Here is a 20916-nt window from a genome sequence, read left to right as displayed (position 1 = left end):
AAAGTTCTAGAGCGGTGCCACTCCACTGCCTGGAATCTCCGTTGTTCTCCTTATTTACATCATTAGATCGCGCGACACTGTCATCTGTAGCACCACTTTCTCATAATCATCAACGAGTGGTACACTATGCATCTGAGCATGCTCCAAAGCATTGGGCTACACTGGCTCTTAATCGTTAATACTGTTGATGTCGGGTTGCTTACGTCATCGACAAGCGACGAATTTTGTCTCTTTGTATTCATTCAGGAGGCAAGAAGAAAAGAAGGGAGTAAGGTGAGTCTGGTGTGTGCTAGAGAAAGAAGCCATTGGTAGAAAACCTGGCAAATCAAGCCTATCATCCTTCTTGGGGTAGCGTGTTTTTTTTTAGATGCGGAGCCCTCTTCCCTTGGAGACTCGACAGAGCCCCTTTCACCAGCATTTCCTAGTACGGTTGGCTTTTGTTGTTTTTTTAGAATGAGATGGAGAAATTAACAGTGCAACTCTTGAGTATGTTTACTCTGAAGTAATCTTCACTGAGTTCAATGAGGCTTATTTCCAAGTAAGCAGCATAGAAGTGCAGCCTAAAACAAAACTATTCACCTTTTTTTAAATTTGAAGTTTTAGTTTGTGGTTTTTCTATTGCAACCAGTGTTCCCTCTAACAGAGATTCCCAGCAGTTGTTCACTAAACTCGCAGCATCCCCAGCTGCAATGCCCTTTGGCTGGGGATTATGGGAGTTGTAGTCCCATCTGAGAATCTCTGTTAGAGGGAACACAGTTGCAGCCTGTTCCAGGCTGTACAGGTTGTGAAGGGAAAAACGTCTTCATAAGCAAATAAATCATGGAGAGTAACCCAAAGCAATATACATACTCCAACTGAACTTGGTTTAATACTGTCAGTATTAGTATTGCACTACTTCCCCATTGTATGTTATGTTATTCATATATATATATACTCAGTTCATCCATCCATCAATTTCTTTTGATAACTGGGACAAACTGTTATTGATATATGCTGAATTTGTGCCTGCAAGTGACCCTCATTTTCAGATACCTATGTGGGTAGTACCATACTATTTTTTTTTTAGAAACTGGTTCTCAATATTTACTGGCTTAATACACTTATTTCAAAAATAAAATAAAATAAACTTTGCTAGCATGCTCTAAATTTGTGGAAGCTTGTGTTATTAGGATGCAGGTGTACTATATACAAATATCTTTATATAAGCATGTACACCCACCCACAGGGATTTGCGGGCGGGGGGGATTAGTGTCGACAATTCAAAAAATGAATCGGGTATATCCTCTCCTTGAGCTATAGAAGTGACTGAACTACTTGCTGGTCTCTACTGTAACACAAATCTCTTTCCCTTGTGAATGTACCTATTTTTTCTATTAAATGTTAGGAAGTATAAGGATGTATAGAAGAATGTGAGGCGCTTTGAATCAACCCACATGCTACCACTAACCTTTTGGATTTGATGAGGGGAAAATAATGGGCGACCATTCACATGAATCACTATGTCACTTGCTTTTCCTTTAGATCTCCAGAACAAGACCATGGCAGGCGTGGGCTTTGAAGAATTCTCTGTGCCTCCTGGCTCAGAGCTGGCACTGCCCCCTCTTTTTGGTGGCAATATCCTTGAGAGTGAACTGGAGACAGAAGTGGAGTTTGTTGACGGGGGGCTGCCGGAGGAGGAGGAAGAGGAGGGGGCGTTGCGGCAGCAGGAGATGACACGGCGCAAGTGCCAAGCACTTGCTCGGCGCTGCAAGGAGTTAGAACAGGTGCGGGTCTGGTGGATCGGGCAATTGTAACACATCAGCTGGGGCAATTACCATATTTACCTGAATAAATACTTTTATATTTAAAATTTAGATTTTTTCCCCCTGTTCTTTGATGTTAGAATCAGGGGTCATCTTAAATTTAGAGTCTTCTTCCTTTCAGGTAAATACAGGTATTTAACCTGTTTTTTAAGTGGGGGCTTATTAAATTCAAATTTCTGTTCAGGTAAATACAGTAATATACTTCTTCAGTGGCAGACGGTGCTCTATTGGCTTCAGGTGAAGTCCTATGGAGACATGAACCTGCCTTTGTACATCTAGCCTAGTTTTATCTACTCTGACTGGAAGTGACTCCCAGGGTCTCAAACAGACTGGTTCCCAACCTTGTTACCTGAGATCATTTGACTGCAAAAGCCAGGGATTGAATCTGGGACCATCTGCATGCCAGACATGTGCTATACCAAAGTATTTGTGAATCAGTGGGCTTCTGGACCTTTGAGCCTAAATATCCTGAGTTATGCAACTAAAATGCATGTAGGAAAAACATTATCTCCAGAATACATACTTGCAGACAGTTAATTTTTGTTGTACCATTGCTTTTGAATAGTTGTTGCATTTGTCGAACAGTGTTGTATTTTTGTCCGAATTTAGCACCTAGAACACTGCTGGAAGGAAATAGGTATGGAAAGGGATTGTGGACTTCGGGCAAAGGGACAATGAACTGTGCCATTTGAAGATTAAGTGGGCACTTGGAATAGGGGACCATTGAATAGGCCGGTGAGAATACAACAGTGGCATAGGGAGTGACATGGTTTATGTGCCTCTGTCTAACTTTACTGACAATTACAGGTGAATGAGAGGATGCTAAATCGGCTGCATCAGGTCCAGAGAATAACTCTGCGCCTCAAACAAGAAAGAAGGTGAGTCTGAAAAAGAAGTCAAGATCTGTAGACCTCCCTCTGCAATCAGTGGGAGAACCTAAGACTAGTGCTGTATCAGACCAAAGGTCGGTCTTGTCCAATATCCAACGAGATGCTTCTTAGAAACCAACAAAGCAAGGTGTGAAAGCGATCATCCTTACCCTTACCTGTTGTTAACCCCCCAACTGCAGGTATTTAGAGGCATAGTGCCTCTGACCTTTAAGCTCTGTTTACCTAACAAAGGCCCCATACCGGTTGATTGACTTCTCCCCCATAAAAATGTCTCGTTCCCCATTAAAGCTATCCAAGCCAGTGGCCAACACACATTGTGGCAGTGCAGTCCATCAGCCAATTACATATTATATAAGAAAGCAGTTATGAAAAACAGTCAGTGTCAACTTCACTTCCCGATGCTGTCTTTCTGATGGAGTTTCCCTCCCCTTCAGATTTCTCATGAGGGTGCTGGATTCCTATGGTGACGATTATAGACAAGGCCACCTTGACATAGTGCTGGAGGTAAGAAAGGTCTGGTCTGAAGCGGAAGAGGCCAAGTTCTAAGGTGGCTGGAGGAGGGCTGTGGGCCAAGAGCAGGCAGAGACTTGGGCAAACTGAGTAAAACCAGACAGTGAGGTGAGGGAAAGAGCTGCAGGTGGAAGGAACCTGGGTGATGACCTAGTTGTTTCCCTTGCAGTGTACTAAATATATATTTTAGCATGCCTTTTGTTGAGTTGTTTTGAAATGCCTTTACCTGCCATTAACCTCCTTATGTAAAGAGAATGTTATGAGGACACAATACTGAAAATACCTCCAAGCATAAGTGATGGAAGTTGGTGGCCCTGTACATGAGCTCCTGCACCAAATCCCTCTGGACACAGTAGCAGACCCCACAGCTAGCTCTTGAAGCTCATCTGTCCTGCTTTAGCTAAGCTATTCCACCTTTAGGGCCTTCCCAATTCTGCTTCATGTCCTCCCATGGGGCCCCCAAAGCGCTTCATGAGTGCTCCTCGCATCTCGCTTCCAGCACAAGCTTGACATGTTTCGTGGCCAGCGACCCGGAAAGCAGGGCTGCCTAAAGAGGGGCTGATCTGCATCTGGCGAAACCAGATGCAAGGTGGACTAGGAAATGAAAGGCAGCCGCTCCCCTTGCATTGTCTCCAGTGTTCTGAGTGGAGCTGGACCAGAATCTGTTCTCTTCCTAGGACGAAGGGAACCACAGCATGGATGCCCCGACGCCTGGCAACACAGAGAATGAGCCCCCTGAGAAGGATACCCCCAGGCGCCTTGCAGGCACCTTGCCTGCCCAAGAACCGGAGAGCCTGTCACCTACTGAAGGGCCCACCAGCAAGAAACGGCGGCGCCACGTGCGAGAGGAAAAGGAAGTGAAGCTGCGGCAAGCCGCCCAAACGTTGCTTTCCATGGAAGAGTTTCCTACACAGGTATTGGCAGACACAAGGGCTTTCATAGTTTGAGAGTGCTGAATGACCATGTAGCCCTAAGCTCGGGGCAGGATTGTGTATAGGGACATAGGAAGCTGCCATATACTGAGTAAGACCATAGGTCTATCTAGCTCAGTATTGTCTTCACAGACTGGCAGCGGCTTCACCTAGGTTGCAGGCAGTGGTCTCTCTCAGCCCTATCTTGGAGATGCTGCTAGGGAGGGAACTTGGAACCTTCTGCTCTTCCCAGAGCGGCTCCATCCCCTGAGGGGAATATCTTACAGTGGTCACACATCAAGTCTCCCATTCATATGCAACCAGGGCAGACACATGCTTGCTACCACAAGACCAGCTCTCCTCTCCAGACATCAGCTATACAAAAGCTGATCTCTAACCAATTCACAATCCTGGCCTGGCTTTTATTTTAAAATCAAGTTTCTAATCGTTTTGGTTGACAAGCAAACAAGGTCTGAAGATCTCTCCTTCCATCATTCCCTTCATCAGAACAATCTGCTTTTGTCTCCCCCACCCCCCATTATTTTATTTAAATTTATATATCGCCTGATGTGTGTATCTCTTGGCAGTATACACAATTTAAAACATAACAAATAAAACAGTAAAAAACAAAACATTTTACAGAACAAAAAAGTTAAAACAATTTCATGGGATTAAAACAATTAAACAGTTTGAAATTAATGTTAGTTAAGCCTGACAGAGAAGGCCCAGTCCTGAGTCGCCACCAAATGAGCTGGTAGCAACCGTAACAGGACCTCTCCAGATTATCTTAAAACGTGACAGGGTTCATGACAAAGAAGGCACTCTCTTAAGTACCCTGGGCCCAAGCCATTAAGAGCTTTATAGGTAATAACAGCACTTTGTATTTTGTTTGGAAACCTATTGGTAGCCAGTGCAGTTCTTTTAAAATCGATGTTATATGGTCCCTTCAGGTTGTCCCAGAGACCAGTCTGGCTGCCACATTCTGTACCAATTATAATTTCCGAACTACATACAAAGGCAGCCCCATATAGAGTGCATTACAGTGGTCAAGCCTGGAGGTTACTAGCATATGCACCAGTTTTAAGAAATGGCCATAGCTGACATAATTAAGCAAACACCTGCAAATATAAAAGTCTTACCGTTTATTCTAACTGCAGAGTTCAAGAATTGATACACAATGCACAGAGCCTTCTCCTTAGCTTGATACACTTCTAATAACTGTGTTTGGTATTTGTGGTTGCAGATAAAGACGGAAGAGGATTTCCAGTGTGAGCAAGATGATGTTCTCACACCCACCTGGCAACAGTCCAGCCCCCATGATAAGTTACTCCATTATCCCAAGTTTTCTAGCCCTGGGGCCTGTTCCGATTTTGACTGACCCTCCAAGTGACTACTCACCTGACCTCCAGAGGAGACTGTATATATATGTATATCAGTTAACCCAAGAGGAAGCCATTGGGCTGTCTACGGAAAGTTGCCTAGTGCTGCCTTTGAGGCTGTAAGATGGACCAGTTCAGTTTTAAGAGGCAGTAAGAAGCACAGCATGAAGCTGTTTAAGGGGCACATGGTCTGCTCTGAACAGAGACTGAGCTGCTGAAGGGAAGTCTTGCAAACTGAAATGCCAGCACTTGGAAGTCAATGAGGCGATTCGCGAGAGCACCAAAAAGTGGGCTAAGGGAGCCTAGCCCGCTTTTTGGTGATTGTGTGCTGCAATGGGAGCCCCGCAGCTCCCGGCAGCAAACCTCACTAATTCCCCCTCCCCGTAGCCAAGGTTAACGGAGCAAGTACTCCATTAACCTCAGTGTTTTGCTCATGCATTGTTGCAGCACACGGTGACACATGAGTAGACCCCCGGCTCAGGGGTCTCTCCAGGATGTCCCGGAACTTCCAGAGCCACGCAGCCCCCACTGGCTCGGTGATGGAGCTGGCAGTCGTGTGGGCGGCCAATTTGGCCGCCCAGGGCTGCCTGGCGATCCTCTGTGGGGGGAGTGGGCTAACCCCTTAGGGCGAGTCTCACTGATTGAGACTCTCCTCAATGTGTAATAATGTTCAAGCCGGTATGTAGTAGAGATACAAAGGGATTGCATTTCAGGGGTTTAAAAGCTCAATAATGGAAGTAGGGTGGAAATGGATGTTCAGGGGTTAGCATTTGCAAGTCTTTCAGTGTCTAGGGAGGGTAAGGGGAATCGTCAAAATTAAGCCACCCATAAGATGTAGAAGTGCTTACCCTGTCGGGACTAGGATGTATAATAGTTTCTGGAAGGGGCAGACATGTTGCAAGAGGGAGCACTGTCTCCCACGCACGATTTAAGAAAGTGATTGGAAATTGAAGCGGTTACTGCTTAGTGCGATAAGATTCTCTGCAGGTGAAGAGTGTCTCTCTATGGTTGCTAAGAAAAGGAACAAGCTCCTCCGAAGACTTTTATAAGTTTCTGACCAAGGACACCATGAGATGCAGTATGATGGACAAGCTGTTCGTATCCTGTACTAGAACAAAAATTGATTCTGTACCAACAAAAGTTGAGTGCTTCACCCTATATAAACTATGTCAACCAAGTACTGTAAGCATTTATTTTGAGAATTATTATGACTCTTCCACTCTCGGGAAGGAAGGCACTCAAGCCTTTTTTCCCCTCCTTTCGCCAATCAATGGCGGACATTTCCAAGCCTCTCCCCATAAGGACTAGAATTCTTCTTTTTTTAGCATTTAAAAGGAAAAGCCCTGCAAAATACTTATGCCCCTAAAGGAGGAATGTTATTATTTACCTGGTTACATATACAGAACAAAACAGAGCTTTATTCTGCCCTCTTGTGGTGTGCATCAAAAGAACAAGTTGCAGAAATAGGTTGATGTTTGAGAACGATGCATTACAGCAGCTTCCATCCTCTCTCCTCCCACCACTTTGTTTGTTTCTACTGATCTGTGTTAAAGAATCTGCAAAGGTACATGGTCACTGCTTCCCTCAAAGAACCCATTATACTGCAATTCTGCAAGGATACCAGGAATTACTTGAGATCTCATTTAACCCCTCTCGGCATGTTCTTCAAAGGAGGAAACCGTGACACCTAAACCTGGCTAGATTTGCAATCAACACACCACTAGCAATATCTGGGGAAACAAAACTGTCTGGAGAGGCTTGCTATGACAAAGGTCATAAGTTAACAGCAAATTTATTACATTCTGGAAACATTACACATGTACATCAGGTAGCGCCAGGTGGGCCGTCTTGTCCATTTGAGGGGTAGCTCTCTGGACTTCTTCACAAGGACACACCTCAAAAGTTCTTCAGCCACTCAAGGCTTGGGCCTTCCTTGTCGCAAGGGTGGGAGGGAATATCTGGCATATTGCCATCATCCCGAACCGGCACTGCAAACAGAAAGGGTGGAAATTCTGATCATATCTCTGTGCAGGTGTCCAGCTGCACTTCTGACACAGTTCAACACTTCTGGTAGGGAAGAACACACACACACTTGGTCCTATGTGAGAAAAAGCAAAACTACAAGGCAAGACAACTGAATGAGCTGCTTCCCAAGTTGCACATCCCTACATTTGTTCTGAAAGCGTGTACAGCAACTGTTGCCCTTTTCCTTCCTGATAAAAATGGCGGGCCTTTAGGAAGTGTGTGACAGGCAGGAATGCTAAGAGATTACCTTTTTTCCAATATAAAGAAGCAGTGATGGGAAAACTGCACCTGTTCGGTTTCTGCCTCCTGTGCAAATGGCTCTCCGCCCACAAAGAGACTGCCACTCATTAAGGAAAGCCACATTCAAGAGAGAGACTGTCTCTGAAGAGGGAGGCTCCATTTTGTCATAGGCATCACAGATCCCTTTTTCAAAATTGGTGTTACACTGGCTACCTTCCAATTCTCCAGTAAGGAGGACAATTTTAGTCTCAAGATGCTTAATTTGTTAGAAGATCAAGCATTTCACCTTTGAGCTCTTCAAGACCTTACCAGGGTATGCCATTTGGACCCAGTGGCTGCTTAATGTTAAGTAGTCCTAGAACAGGTGTTCTCCACCTCAGGGCCCGATAACCCAAGGTCAAGAACCCCTGCCTGAGGACAGAGAAAACTCTATTTGACTTAGTCCAGGAAACTCAAATTGTGGCCCTCCTGTAGATGGCCTACAACTCCCATCATCCCTGGCTACTTCAGACTGTGATGGGGGATGATAGAAGCTGTAATTCAAAAACTGCCAGAGGGCCACAGTTTGAGACCCCTGACCAAAATAAGAAGATAGGAAGCTGCCTTCTACTGAGTTAGACCATTGGGCCATCTAGCTCAGTATTGTCTTCACAGACTGGCAGCGGCTTCTCCAAGGTTGTAGGCAGGAGTCCCTCTCAACCTTATCTTGGAGATGCCAGGGAGGGAATAGGAACATAGGAAACTGCCATATACTGAGTCAGACCATTGGTCTATCTAGCTCAGTATTGTCTTCACAGACTGGCAGCGGCTTCTCCAAGGTTGCAGGCAGGAATCTCTCTCAGCCCTATCTTGGAGAAGCCAGGGAGGGAACTTGAAACCTTCTGCTCTTCCCAGAGCGACTTCATCCCCTGAGGGGAATATCTTGCAGTGCTCACACATCAAGTCTCCCATTCAGATGCAACCAGGGCAGACCCTGCTTAGCTATGGGGACAAGTCATGCTTGCTACCACAAGACTAGCTCTCTCTTCCCAGAGTAGCCCCATCCCAAGGGGAATATCTTACAGTGCTCACATGTAAAGGTAAAGTGTGCTGTCAAATCAATTTAGACCCCTGGCCCTGTGGTTTTCTTTTGGTAGAGCCCTGTGGTTTTCTTTTGGTAGAATACAGGAGGGGTATACCATTGCCTCCTCCCGCACAGTATGAGGTGATGCCTTTCAGCATCTTCCTATATCACTGCTGCCCAATATAGTACCAGCAGGGATTCAAACCGGCAACCTTCTGCTTGTTAGTCAAACATTTCCCCACTGCACCACATATAGTCTCCCATTTAAATGCAAATCAGGGCAGACCCTGCACAGTAAAGGGAACAATTCATGCTTGCTACCACAAGACCAACTCTGTTCCCTAAAGGAAGTTGCTTTATACTGAGTCGGACCATTGGTCCATCTAGCTCAGTATTGTCTACACTGCCTGGCAACAGCTTCTCCAAGGTTTCAGGCAGGATCAGCCCCACCTGGAGAGGCCAGGGATTGAACCTGAGCCATTCTGCAAGCAGAGGCTCTAGCACTGAGCTACAGGCCCATGAAGTCCATCAGATACCCATGTGCAATCCACTTTGAGCAGCGGAAAGAGTATCTGTCCAATATGATCCACACGAGAGAAGCAAAAAATTCACTCGCTTCTCTGGTCCCTTCACCTCTAAAAGTTAGATACATCTCAAGAACTGGACATTGTAAATGCAGCGGTAATACCTGGATACACGTATGGTGTCGCTCGATTGATCATTCCACTGTATTTTGTCAAGGGACTGACCCAGGGTAATACAATGGCTAAAAGTGGGAGAGAGAACACAAAGACATTGGTCAGAAATAAATTATATTGCATTCTTGTAGGTAATAGGAGGGTGGGTCCTCTACAGCAGATAGCAAGGCGGGGGGGATACAGTAAAGTCTTTGGGTGTGGACTGAAGGCACTCGATGCAGAACCCTGCTGAAGCAAAGCAGGTCTTGGCATGGATGAGAGACAACCTGGGAACCCCAAACACATCAGTTTGAGTTCCAGGAATAAAGAAAGACAGGATCCAAGCAGTGTTCCCTCTAACAGGGATTCCCAGATGCTGTTGACTACAACTCCCAGGTCCCCAGCTGCAATAGCCTCTGCTTGGGGATTCTGGGAATTGTAGTCAACAACATCTGGGAATCCCTGTTAGAGGGAACACTGCAGGCTTATTCATATTTTAAGGGGCCTGCAATAATTCTTATACCTGCATCTTATTTCCGGCCCACATATTATTTAATGCATTTTTACAGCAAGGTGATCCACCCAGATTCTCGGTTCATAAGCTGCAATTACCTATCACTGGACATTTATTTTGCCTTCCATTTGGGGATGGAATACAAAGTTGCAGTTCTCGGTATTGCTTTGGGTACAGCTTGAAAGTTATTACTTGACGCCACTGAAATCTTGGCAGACGTTAGGTTTTTATTTATTTAGTTAGTTAGATTTATTTAGTTAGATTTATATGTCGCCCTACTCCCATAGGACTCAGGGCAGCTTACAAGCAATAACATACAAAGCAACACAGTTCTATAAAATACATCATACATAACATCATAACCACAACCCCATACAGTACTCATTACATGACATAATAACCATGGATTAGCAGATCGCTCTACGACCAGCTATCTCAGCGACAGAACACCCGACGGAACATTTCCGTCTTGCATGCCTTATGGAAAGCCAACAAATCATGGAGAGCTCTGATATTATCTGGGAGACCGTTCCATAGAGCCAGGGCCACCACTGAGAAGGCCCTGGCTCTTGTTGATTGCAGTTTAATATCCCTAGAGCCCGGAATCACCAAGGTATTACTTGTGGCTGATCTCAGGACCTGGCGAGGGACATATCGAACAAGGCGGTCCTGGAGGGCCCATATCGTGTAGGGCTTTAAATGTTAAAGTTAATATGTTAAACCTAACCCGGGACTCAACCGGCAACCAGTGAAGTTGAACGAGCAAAGGTGTCACATGTGCTCGCCAAGGCGCCTTAGTAAGGACCTTGGCCGCTGCATTCTGCACCAGTTGCAATCTCCGAGTTAGGCACAATGGCAACCCCACATAAAGTGAGCTGCAATAATCTAACCTAGAAGTGACTATTGCATGGATCACAGTGGCCAAATCTGGAGGGGACAGATAAGGGGCTAACCGCCGTATTTGGCGTAACTGAAAAAGGGCCTTTCAAGCAACCTTTCATATGTTTTTAAGGCTGCAATGCATATTTGAAGAGTCAGGTAATAGACATGACTTGAATCCTTTTTTGCATGAAAAGCTTACACTCTGAGCAGAACTACAGTACCCAGCCATCCCACACTTCCTCCAGCTGCCCCGTGCGCTTTTCCAGGCTGCCCTGCATCACTCCCGTCCGCCCCCAGATGCTCCCAAGAATCTCTTCAGCCACCCAGCCATCCCCTTAACAGAGCTGGGACAGTAATTAAAAAGCCGCCGCCACCACCACACTACAAGGGCCAACTGCCCCGCATTCTGCTACCTCCTCGTGGTGGGGCCAGGATTTCCGACATCCCAGCCCAACTTTATCAACTTGCACAACCCTGATATACTCCTAGTATATACAATCTATCCCTATATCAGGAATTACAGGTCCTTCGAGCACGGAGAGTTGCTGAAAGGATTATTATACTACAAGGACAGACCCACTCCTGATCTCCAACTCTGGATAACTGATACACGTTTTCTGTTGGCATTTGAACTGGTCTTTTCCCAACAGAATGGCATAGAGGAGTTTATAGCGATCTGATCTAATTTTAACGAACTGTTTGCAGCTTAAAGAGAAATATCCTTGGAAGATTTCTTTTCCCCCTGACTAAAATCAATATATATTATGTAAATTATTGAGAGTGTCAATTTTGAGCATGTCAATAATTCTGTTTGTTTTAGATGAAATTGGAGAGAAAAAGGCAGGCAGGCTAAGAAAAACTGCAATAAGTACTCCCAGGCAACTTGGAAAAATTACACAAACTTACCCACAACACCAATGACAAGTGAGGCGACGATAACAGGTTCATTTCCCCACGTGGTTTTTAGCACTGTTCCAATCTCTGTAAGATGAGCAAAAAGTCCCATGCACAGTTAACAGAACTGCCTTCAACTGGTTCTATGGCAATGGACTAAGTCAGTAGTCCCAACCAGGGGCACGTCTAAACCCCTGGGCGATACTTTAAAGGCTTGTAAGGGATACGTAGAACCCTCTGGCCTCCCCGGCTCATGCAGCTCCGTTGTCTCCCGATCAGAGGATTAGGCTGTTACATTTACTGGCCAGATTAAGTTACTAAAGGGCAGTGCTATTCAAATGAGTAGGACAAGTTTATTTGCCCAATTAATGTCAATAGGAGTACTCATGAGTAACAGTCTGGATTTAAGCCAGTTACTGTAATCATAACTAAGTTGTGTGTGTGTGTGTGTATTATATTAACAAACACACACTCATTTTTAAAAGTTGAAACCCCCTACACTACGGCCTAATCAGTTAGAAAAGGAAGATGATCAGGATTCTGGATTCCTACATCAGGGATCTCTTTTGGGAAAGGGAAGTTTCAGAAGCTCTGGTCTGATGAATTTTATTTTTGCCTTTTCTTCACGAAGACAGCACAGCTCACCTGCATGGCATCATCTGGAGAAACCTGCTTTGAAGACATCTTCTCTCTATGGGTGATACACTGTGGTGTTGGTTGATCTATACTGACTGAAGACATAGGTCACTTTCTAGGCCTTCATGGGTAGAAAAGCAGCCTGGAATTTTTACTGTGTGTAAATAAATCTAGAGAGAACCAACTAGATGGCCTTCGAGGCTTTTTCAACTCATGGTGCAGGGAACCAAGCCCCTCAAGTGTCCATGATCAGCCATAACTAAATTGAGCAACCTTGAACAAATCATAATTTGCTCACAGCCTCACTTTTCTTAACTGTAAAATAGACCTAAAAGTTGTATAGTATTAACTTAAATCCTATACACATTCACACTCAGATAAGCTCACTGTATGCAATGAGACTTACTGCCAGGCCAGATAAGTACACATAGGATGTTATCTTCTGCCTATGGACAGAAATGCAGACTCCTTCTGGGTGCCCTCCCTTTCCAAGGTTAGAAATGTGGCCGAGAGGAATTTTCTGCAAAAGCATCAAGCCTCCGAGACAACTTCCCAGAGATGTTTGCTTGATGCTTTACATTGCTGTCATTTAGATATCTGGTGAAGATCATTTTATTCTTTTTATTCTCACCAGTGTTTGTCAAATCTGCATACTGCTGTTGCTTTCAATATTTGTTGCTGAACTACTGGTTTGATATCTTTACAACTTTTTTAAAAAAATACCTTAAGCTATGTTGTAGGTGCCTGGTGTAAATTACCCAACCAAGGGACGAACGAGGGAAAATCCCTGACCTACAACAGCTACTATGAGCATTATTAATACAAAAGCAGGATGGAAACATTTAAAAATGAATAAAGACAACAGTGACTGTCCGAGGGTTGTTGAGAGAAGCAAGATAAATGTGCGTACAATATACCAATTCACAGGGTGGTAGAAGGGTTCTGCAAATGGCAGGGGACGGGATCTGGTGCGAACGAACTGAGCTCTTAGATTAAGGGAATAAAAACTCCAGCTCTAAACTACGCCCATGCACGTGGTTGACAAATACCCAATGCCAGCCACATTCCAACATCATCTCTCCTCTGACCTGCTCAAGGTCATCTTCTAACGCTCATAAGGTCCTTGCCTATCTTCTCAGCCTTCCAGAAACAAATCCCCCCCACTGCACCCCCTGGACACCCCCAACAAGGGGGGAAACCCTAATGTGCCCTAACACAGGCAAAAAGAGTCTGACCTTCTCCCCCCACCAAACAAACCCGCAGAAGCTGTTACCGCACTTACTGCTGAACACGGCCATCTTGCAGTCAGGTCAGAGGAAACACAAAGCATTGTGGGAACTGTAGTTTTGTAGCCTAGGTCTTCGATTGCTACTTTGCAAAGTCTTTTTTTTTCCTTTCCAAGCTGAAATCTTTTTTCTGTTTCTCCTTTAATAAAATAAAATATAATATAATAATAATTATTGTTGTTGTTGTTATTGTTATTAATAAATATCCCCATTTTGCTGTTTGCGGGGTTTTATAACCTGTTATCTTCAGCAATTTTGCAATCTAATCAACACAGAAGTCGATCCGTTTATCATAAAAACGCTTAAATCAAGGTTTGGAGTGGGGGGGTGTATTTTTCGAATCTCAAGGCTTTATCATACATACGCGACAAACGCATTTGAATGGGAAGAAAGAGCATTGGTTAGGATGTACGTGCTGTTCCAAAGGGGTTCCCCCCTCTGCTTTGCATCAATATTACACATTCACACGTGCGCACAAATAACGCGAGAAGGATTAAATACAACCCCACCTTCTCCGATGCCAATCATTTTTCCCCCCTAGAAGGAGCTTTGTTTAGGAGACTGGGCCATCGGGGCTTGTTTACACCGGCAACGGCCATCCATATATCTAGTTGGTCTTAAGTCTGTGATTTGAATCCAGAGTTTACCCTGACTAGAAACAATGGGCATTTGATTGATGATTTAGCCAGAGAGAGCTAAAATGAGTCACAGAAAGGGTTGAGCTACAATAATTATTTTGAATGTCCCGACAGATATGAAGTATCAGCAGGAAAGAGTAGCCCAGACCACGTGCAGAGTGCATTTCCCTCTCTCACCACTGCATAACAATCACCACACTCCTAAGTATTAGGGAGAAACAAGACTTCCGGTTCAGAGTATGTGATTTTTAGGCAGACCTTCAACTGTGGGCACTCCTCTTTTAAAAAAACTAACCTCTGCAGTTAACCAATGGACCTCGCCAACTTTCTCAAGAGTCATCTTTCCATCTCTCCACCCAAGCCCAAAGGGACATTATCCCTGCTCACACACCAACAGTTGCTTCCTTTGAGTCATTAGGGACTTTTGGGGCGTAAGAAAAGGAAGTTCTTCTTTTCCTCTAACTGCATGATTACATGTTTGGTTCCCTTTCCAAACTACCAGTCTGGGATAAAAATATTCTCCGATGTATATCAAATATCTCTGCAGAATTCAAGCAGGGGATTAGCAGCATCTGAGAGACGTGTTTTGGGCGGTATAGAAATATGCTAAATACATAAATAAATAATAAACTCTAAAAGCAGACCTGAAATCTGGTGGAGTACAGGTCTGCTTAAAAGCCACCCGCTACATCTTGGGATCTCCAGTGATACCTCACTTGTTCTCACTTCAGTTTTCACGTCTGTAAAATGGGAGTGATATCTACACATAACAGCCCTCATGTGAAGGCCACCCCAAAATGCAGCAACTCCATACAAGAGCAATAACATGTAGCTATGCTTAAGAACTGCCTCACTAGATTAGGCCAGGGTCAGGGTTGCTATGGAGGCCTGACTGCCCCCCTCAGTGATATTCCAGGCCCCTTCCCTGAATGTTCAGTTTTCTTTACAAGAAGTCGCTAGCTCTTTAATTGATGGCAATATAAGGAAAAGCATGCAGGCCATAATTCTACCAATTGCTCACCAAGAAATAATACAATTAAATAACATTAAACATATTAAGGTAGATGTATTTATGTTTTTAAGCCACCTAATGGTGTAGCAGGGAAGTAACTTGCCTAGGGAGCAAGAGGTTGCTGGTTCAAATCCCCACTGGTGTGGGAAACACCTATATCAGGCAGCAGCGATATAGGAAGATCATCTCAAACTATGTGGGAGGAGGCAATGGTAAACCCCTCCTGTATTCTGTGTTCAAAGACAACCACAGGGCTCTGTTGTCGCCAGGAGTCGACACTGACTCGACGGCACAACTTTACTTTTTTATATTCTCAGTGTTCTATAATGGTTCCCCTCACTCTCTTTTCTGGCTTTGGGCCTACTTCATGTAGTCCAGCATTGTTTCCAATGGCAACCAGCCTGATGGCTCTGGGATTAAGAGAGCACAGGAGGCTTGATGGGAGGGTTTCACTTTCACAAGTACAGTAATCCCCTCAGGAATGTTGCCTTGTTTGTTATCAGCAGGGGATCCCTATCAGGCAGTTGAGAGGATAGTTTGATTTTGATGTAAATCACTGCCTGCCTACCACGCTGTGTATTGTAATGTTTGAGGACTTTATTGGCTTTACGTTCAATGCATGCCTACTTAGAACTGAGTACTGTTGGTTTCAATCAGATCTTCTCTCAAATAAGTGTGTACAGAATTGCAGCATTCATTAAAAAGCTGTGCATCCCCCCCCCCCCGCCCCTGTTCTATTGCTGCTGTTAATATGTCAAGGAAAAAAGGTCAGGCAAAGATATCTTCCCCAACCATTGTTGGTAGATATCCGGAGCAAATACAAGTCAACTGGGAAATGCAGCTGCTAATTTGCACATGCAAAATTATTTTCAAGTCAATTTACATAATATGCAAATTAGGCACCTGGATCTGGAAAGCCAGAATATGGCAACCCTACACAAGCAGGATATGGTGGTGATAACCATCTGTTATGGCTGAGGCTCCGGTCCCCAGATGTTGTTGGACTAAAACTCTCATCATCCCCCAGCCACAATGGGGAAGCCCTTAATGTCCTTTGGTCATTGTGGCTGGGGATGATGGGAGTTGTAGTCCAATATTAGCTGGGGACCCAAAATTGGAAAGTCCTGTGCTATAGTGATGCCCATCCTAGGAGCCGGTATTTGGAGATATACTGCCTCTGTGCGTAGAGCAGCCATGTGATGCTTCAGGAGAACATCTGTGAAATCTTAACAAGTGAAAATCCAGTCTGCACTTGTGGCCACCTATGCTTCCTCAGAAGAAGAGGGGAGACAGCCCAGAGCTTTAAGAAATGCAGTAATAAAAAAACCTGTGGTTTAAGATGAAAGTTAAGATGCTTTACATTGTCACTCATGCTCTAAAGAGAATGGAAATTGCAAGTTAAGGTGCCCATCTTAACTTCCACGCCATATAAGCTGTAAAGACTTTGTAAGGTAAAGTAAAGTGTGTCGTCAAGTCGATTTCGACTCCTAGCGCCCACAGAGTCCTGTGGTTTTCTTTGGTAGAATACAGGAGGGGTTTACCATTGTCTCCTCCCGCGCAGTATGAGATGATGCCTTTCAGCATCTTCCTATATCGCTGCTGCCCGATATAGTCTGGGAAACATACCAGCGGGGATTCAAACCGGCAACCTTCTGCTTGTTAGTCAAGCATTTCCCTGCTGCACCATTTAAGGTGGTAAATACTTTGTACAATCTAGTATATGATGATGACTTTAGAAATGAGGCTGCATGCATGCATACTTTGCCTTGATCAGAGATGTGTCAGACAGAAAATCACTAGGGGAATCTCTAGGAAGTGATTGGGGAAACTGCACCTGTTAAATGCCTGCCTGGATGCATCCCTCCCAGCCGAATATCCAACTGAAAGACCAAGGCAAGGCATGGGTGCATGGAGCCTCACTTTTAAAGTCATCATCATATTCCAGACCGTACACAGTTCAGAACCAGGAAGTCACTTGCTAGAGGTTGCTAGGACTTGCCCCTACCAACTTCGGCTTCAGAATTCTCAATGGGCAGATTGTTATGCTCTAAGCTAACTTTTCCTTTGTTATTTCCCCTTTTATTAATTATTCTTTCTTGTTTGCACAGTCAAACAAGTGTTATTGACTGGTTTGTTTTATCCAGACATTGAGTCCTTCCCAAGGACCTGGGATGCCAGAATTTTGTTATCAATATTGTTGTTATAGGTAACGCCGCAAAATGTAGGCTGTTCCCAGTAAAGCTGTTTTTTGAAGTTGGCTGGTGGTGATTTCTGTGGCCCCTTGGTGTTGAGGTGCTCTTTAAGATGTTTTGGAATTGCACCTAGGGCACCAATTACTACTGGGATTATTTTGGTCTTCTTCTGCCACAGCCTTTCAATTTTGCTTTGTAGATCTTTGTATTCCCCCCCCCCCCCCCTGTTTCTTTTTCTTCTATTGTGCTGTCACCAGGTATTGCTATGTTGGTTATTTTGACTTGTTTTTCTGTCTTCTCAGCTACAGTTATATCTGGTGTATTATGTGGCAGATGTTTGTCTGTTTGTAGTCAGAAGTCCCATAATATTTGTACATCTTCATTTTCTACAACTTTTTCAGTTTTATGATCCCACCAATTTTTGGCTACAGGTAGCTTGTATTTTTTGCAGATGTTCCAGTGTATCATCCCTGCTACCTTGTCATGCCTTTGTTTGTAGTCAGTCTGCGATCTTTTTACAACAGCTGATTATGTGGTCCACTGTTTCACCTGCTTCTTTACAAATGCGACACTTGCTGTTTGTTGTTGACTTTTCTACTTTTGCTCTTATTGCATTTGTTCTTAGTGCCTGTTCTTGTGCAGCCAGTATTAAACCCTCTGTTTCTTTCTTCAAGTTGCCATTCTTAAGCCATTGCCAGGTCTTGGTGATGTCTGATTTTCCACTTATATGGTGCAAATATTGACCATGCAGTGGCTTCTTTTTCCATTTTTCTGCTCGGTTCTTGACTTGTTCTTTCTTGTAGGCCTGCTTTGTTTCATTGGTGTTTAATAGTTTCTCGTTATTGACCATTTGAAGTGCATCTTCTTCACTATCCTTTATATATTCTCCAAGGCCTCTTTTCTCCTCTTCTACTGTTTGATGGACTTGCAGCATTCCTCTTCCACCTGAGCTGCGAGGAAGGTATAGCAGCGACAGTGGCATCCTGTATTGCCGACACCTCTTCCACCTGCACCTGAGCAACTTCTTCAATTAGTGGTAATTCTTCTTCCATATCTTGAGCCTGTGTTGCTCTTTGCAGTTCTTCTAGCTCCACTTCTATGTATTTCTTATAGTCTTTTTTCTGTTATTTCTGTATCTGGATGCTTCTCTTTCCAAATTTGATCCATTCTTTTTAAATAACCTCTTCTAGTTGGACTAGACTTGTAATAGCAAATCATTATTTCCTTGTTGGTGTTTTTCGTATATTTTTTCCGGTTAAGCGACGTTTCTTCCAGTAATCCTACAGTCTCCAGCCCTGGTTGCTCAACTGAATATTCTGAGTCCTGTAGCCCACTTGCCACCAGATGTCCAGGGATTTCAGCACCTGGCACGATCCTTGTTGACCCAGGAGATGACCGATATGGTATAGATTTATTTAAGTTATGTCTCACCATATTGTTTATGGGAGAGGTACTCTTCGTCTGGCTCTTCTGATGAGACCTGTCCAGTATGGTTGGACCTCTGGCATAGCTCTCATCTTCCTCAGAGCACGCAAGCCCCACAACCATGCCATGTAATGCCTATTATTATTATTATTATTATTATTATTAATTCAATTTCTATACCGCCCTTCCAAAAATGGCTCAGGGTGGTTTACATAGAGAAATAACAAATAAATAAGATGGATCCCTGTCCCCAAAGGCTCACAATCTAAAACACAAGCATAAGATAGATACCAGCAACAGTCACTAGAGGTACTGTGCTGGGGATGGATAGGGCCAGTTACTCTCCGCCTGCTAAATAAAGAGAATCACCACGTTAAAAGGTGCCTCTTTGCCAAATTAGCAGGTATTGTGGGGTTTTCGAACAATAATTACTCAAAAATCACTAGACTGATGTTTTTCAAACCAGCAAAAGGCATCAATTTCAGTATGGACCTGAATTTTGGGTGAATGTGAAGCAGACATCAAACATTTAAAAATAAACATTAAGGTCACCAACACTTTTTAGTAATGAAAAACTTCATCTGCTGTTTCTCAGCCATTTTGCAACGGATTTGCATCAGATTTGGAGGGGCAGTCCCCTAGTTGAGGTGAGCACAATTACAGAGGGATATAATTTTATTCTATAAGCAATAGAATGTTCGGGGCATATAAGGGTGGAATGTTGAACACATGTCTCATCTTAACTATACTGGCACGACTGTGCCAGTATAAGAAGAAGAGCCCTGCTGGATCAGACCAAAGGCCAATCAAGTCCAACGTTCTGTTTCCCATAGTATTATTCTTTCTATTTTATTTTATTTTATTTTATTTTATTTTATTTTATTTTAATACTGCCCTTCCAAAATGGATCAGGGCGGTTTACAATTAAAACAAACCACTAAAACAATAAAGAGCTGAAACAAATTAAAAACAATATAACAACAATTAACAATTTTAAAACATTTTAAAACAACAATTAAACAATTACAGTGATTAAAAGCCCCAAAATCGGGTTAGAATATTAAAACAGATTTTAAAACCCTGGAAAGCCAGGCCAAACAAATACGTTTTAAGGGCTCTCCTGAAGGCTAATAGAGAATTCAAATTGCAGATTTCCGCAGGGAGCGCATTCCACAGCCCCGGAGCAGCTATAGAAAAGGCCCGCCTCCGAGTTGCCACCAGACGAGCTGGTGATATAGGAGACGAACCTCCTCAGATGACCTTAATATGTGGTGGGGATCACGCAGAGGAAGGCGCTCTCTAAGGTAACTCGGGCCTAAGCCGTTTAGGGCTTTAAAGGTAATAACCAGCACTTTGTATTTTGCCCAGAAACATATCGGCAGCCAGTGCAATTGTTTCAGAATAGGCGTAATATGGTCTCTCCGGGTTGCCCCAGAGACCAATCTGGCTGCTGCATTCTGAACTAATTGAAGTTTCCAAACTACGTACAAAGGCAGCCCCACGTAGAGCGCACTGCAATAGTCAAGCCGGGACGTTACCAGCTGGTGCACCAATGTTTTGAGGTAATCCTCCTCAAGGAATGGGTGAAGCTGTCAAATCAGCCGAAGTTGATAGAAAGCACTCCTGGCCATGGCCTCCACCTGAGAAACCAGGATGAGGCCTGGGTCCAGGACTACTCCCAAGCTGCGCACCTGCTCCTTCTGGGGGAGTGTAACCCCATCCAGCACAGGAAGATCTAACTCACTCCTCAGATTCTGAGCCCCCACAATGAGCACCTCCGTCTTGCTTGGATTTAGTTTCAATTTGTTCTCCCTCATCCAGCCCATTACTGACTGTAGGCAGGCATTTAGAGAATGAGTGCCATTTCCTGAAGATGAAAGGGAGAAGTAGATTTGGGTGTCATCAGCATACTGATAACACCCAGCACCAAATCTCCTGAT

At 44.1% G+C, this 20916-nt stretch overlaps 2 protein-coding genes across 3 annotated transcripts; one reads left to right on the top strand and one right to left on the bottom strand.

The window, feature by feature from the left end:
• Positions 1-43: 43 nt before the first annotated feature.
• TFPT (TCF3 fusion partner) lies at positions 44-6669 on the top strand. Of its 2 annotated transcripts, none has more exons than XM_053259936.1 (6): positions 44-273; positions 1522-1763; positions 2610-2680; positions 3127-3196; positions 3880-4116; positions 5357-6669. In XM_053259936.1, exons 2-6 carry the CDS (start codon positions 1539-1541, stop codon positions 5489-5491), a joined length of 738 nt encoding a protein of 245 aa, XP_053115911.1. In that variant the 5' UTR covers positions 44-273; positions 1522-1538; the 3' UTR covers positions 5492-6669. The 2 variants fall into 2 exon arrangements, with proteins under 2 accessions (XP_053115911.1, XP_053115912.1); XM_053259937.1 differs by lacking the exon at positions 44-273 and adding an exon at positions 301-424.
• A 599-nt stretch (positions 6670-7268) lies between these two features.
• NDUFA3 (NADH:ubiquinone oxidoreductase subunit A3) lies at positions 7269-15007 on the bottom strand. The gene is made up of 5 exons (XM_053259939.1): positions 14992-15007; positions 13706-13848; positions 11800-11874; positions 9509-9586; positions 7269-7480 (listed from the first exon to the last, which is right to left on the bottom strand). The coding sequence occupies exons 2-5, from the start codon at positions 13719-13721 to the stop codon at positions 7389-7391; spliced, it is 261 nt and encodes an 86-aa protein (XP_053115914.1). The 5' UTR covers positions 13722-13848; positions 14992-15007; the 3' UTR covers positions 7269-7388.
• Between the last annotated feature and the right edge of the window lie 5909 nt (positions 15008-20916).

The sequence above is a fragment of the Hemicordylus capensis genome, chromosome 6 (assembly GCF_027244095.1).
Source record: "Hemicordylus capensis ecotype Gifberg chromosome 6, rHemCap1.1.pri, whole genome shotgun sequence".
Taxonomy (NCBI): domain Eukaryota; kingdom Metazoa; phylum Chordata; class Lepidosauria; order Squamata; family Cordylidae; genus Hemicordylus; species Hemicordylus capensis.
Note: the sequence above shows the minus strand (reverse complement) of the source record. Positions and strands in the feature narration are given on the sequence as shown.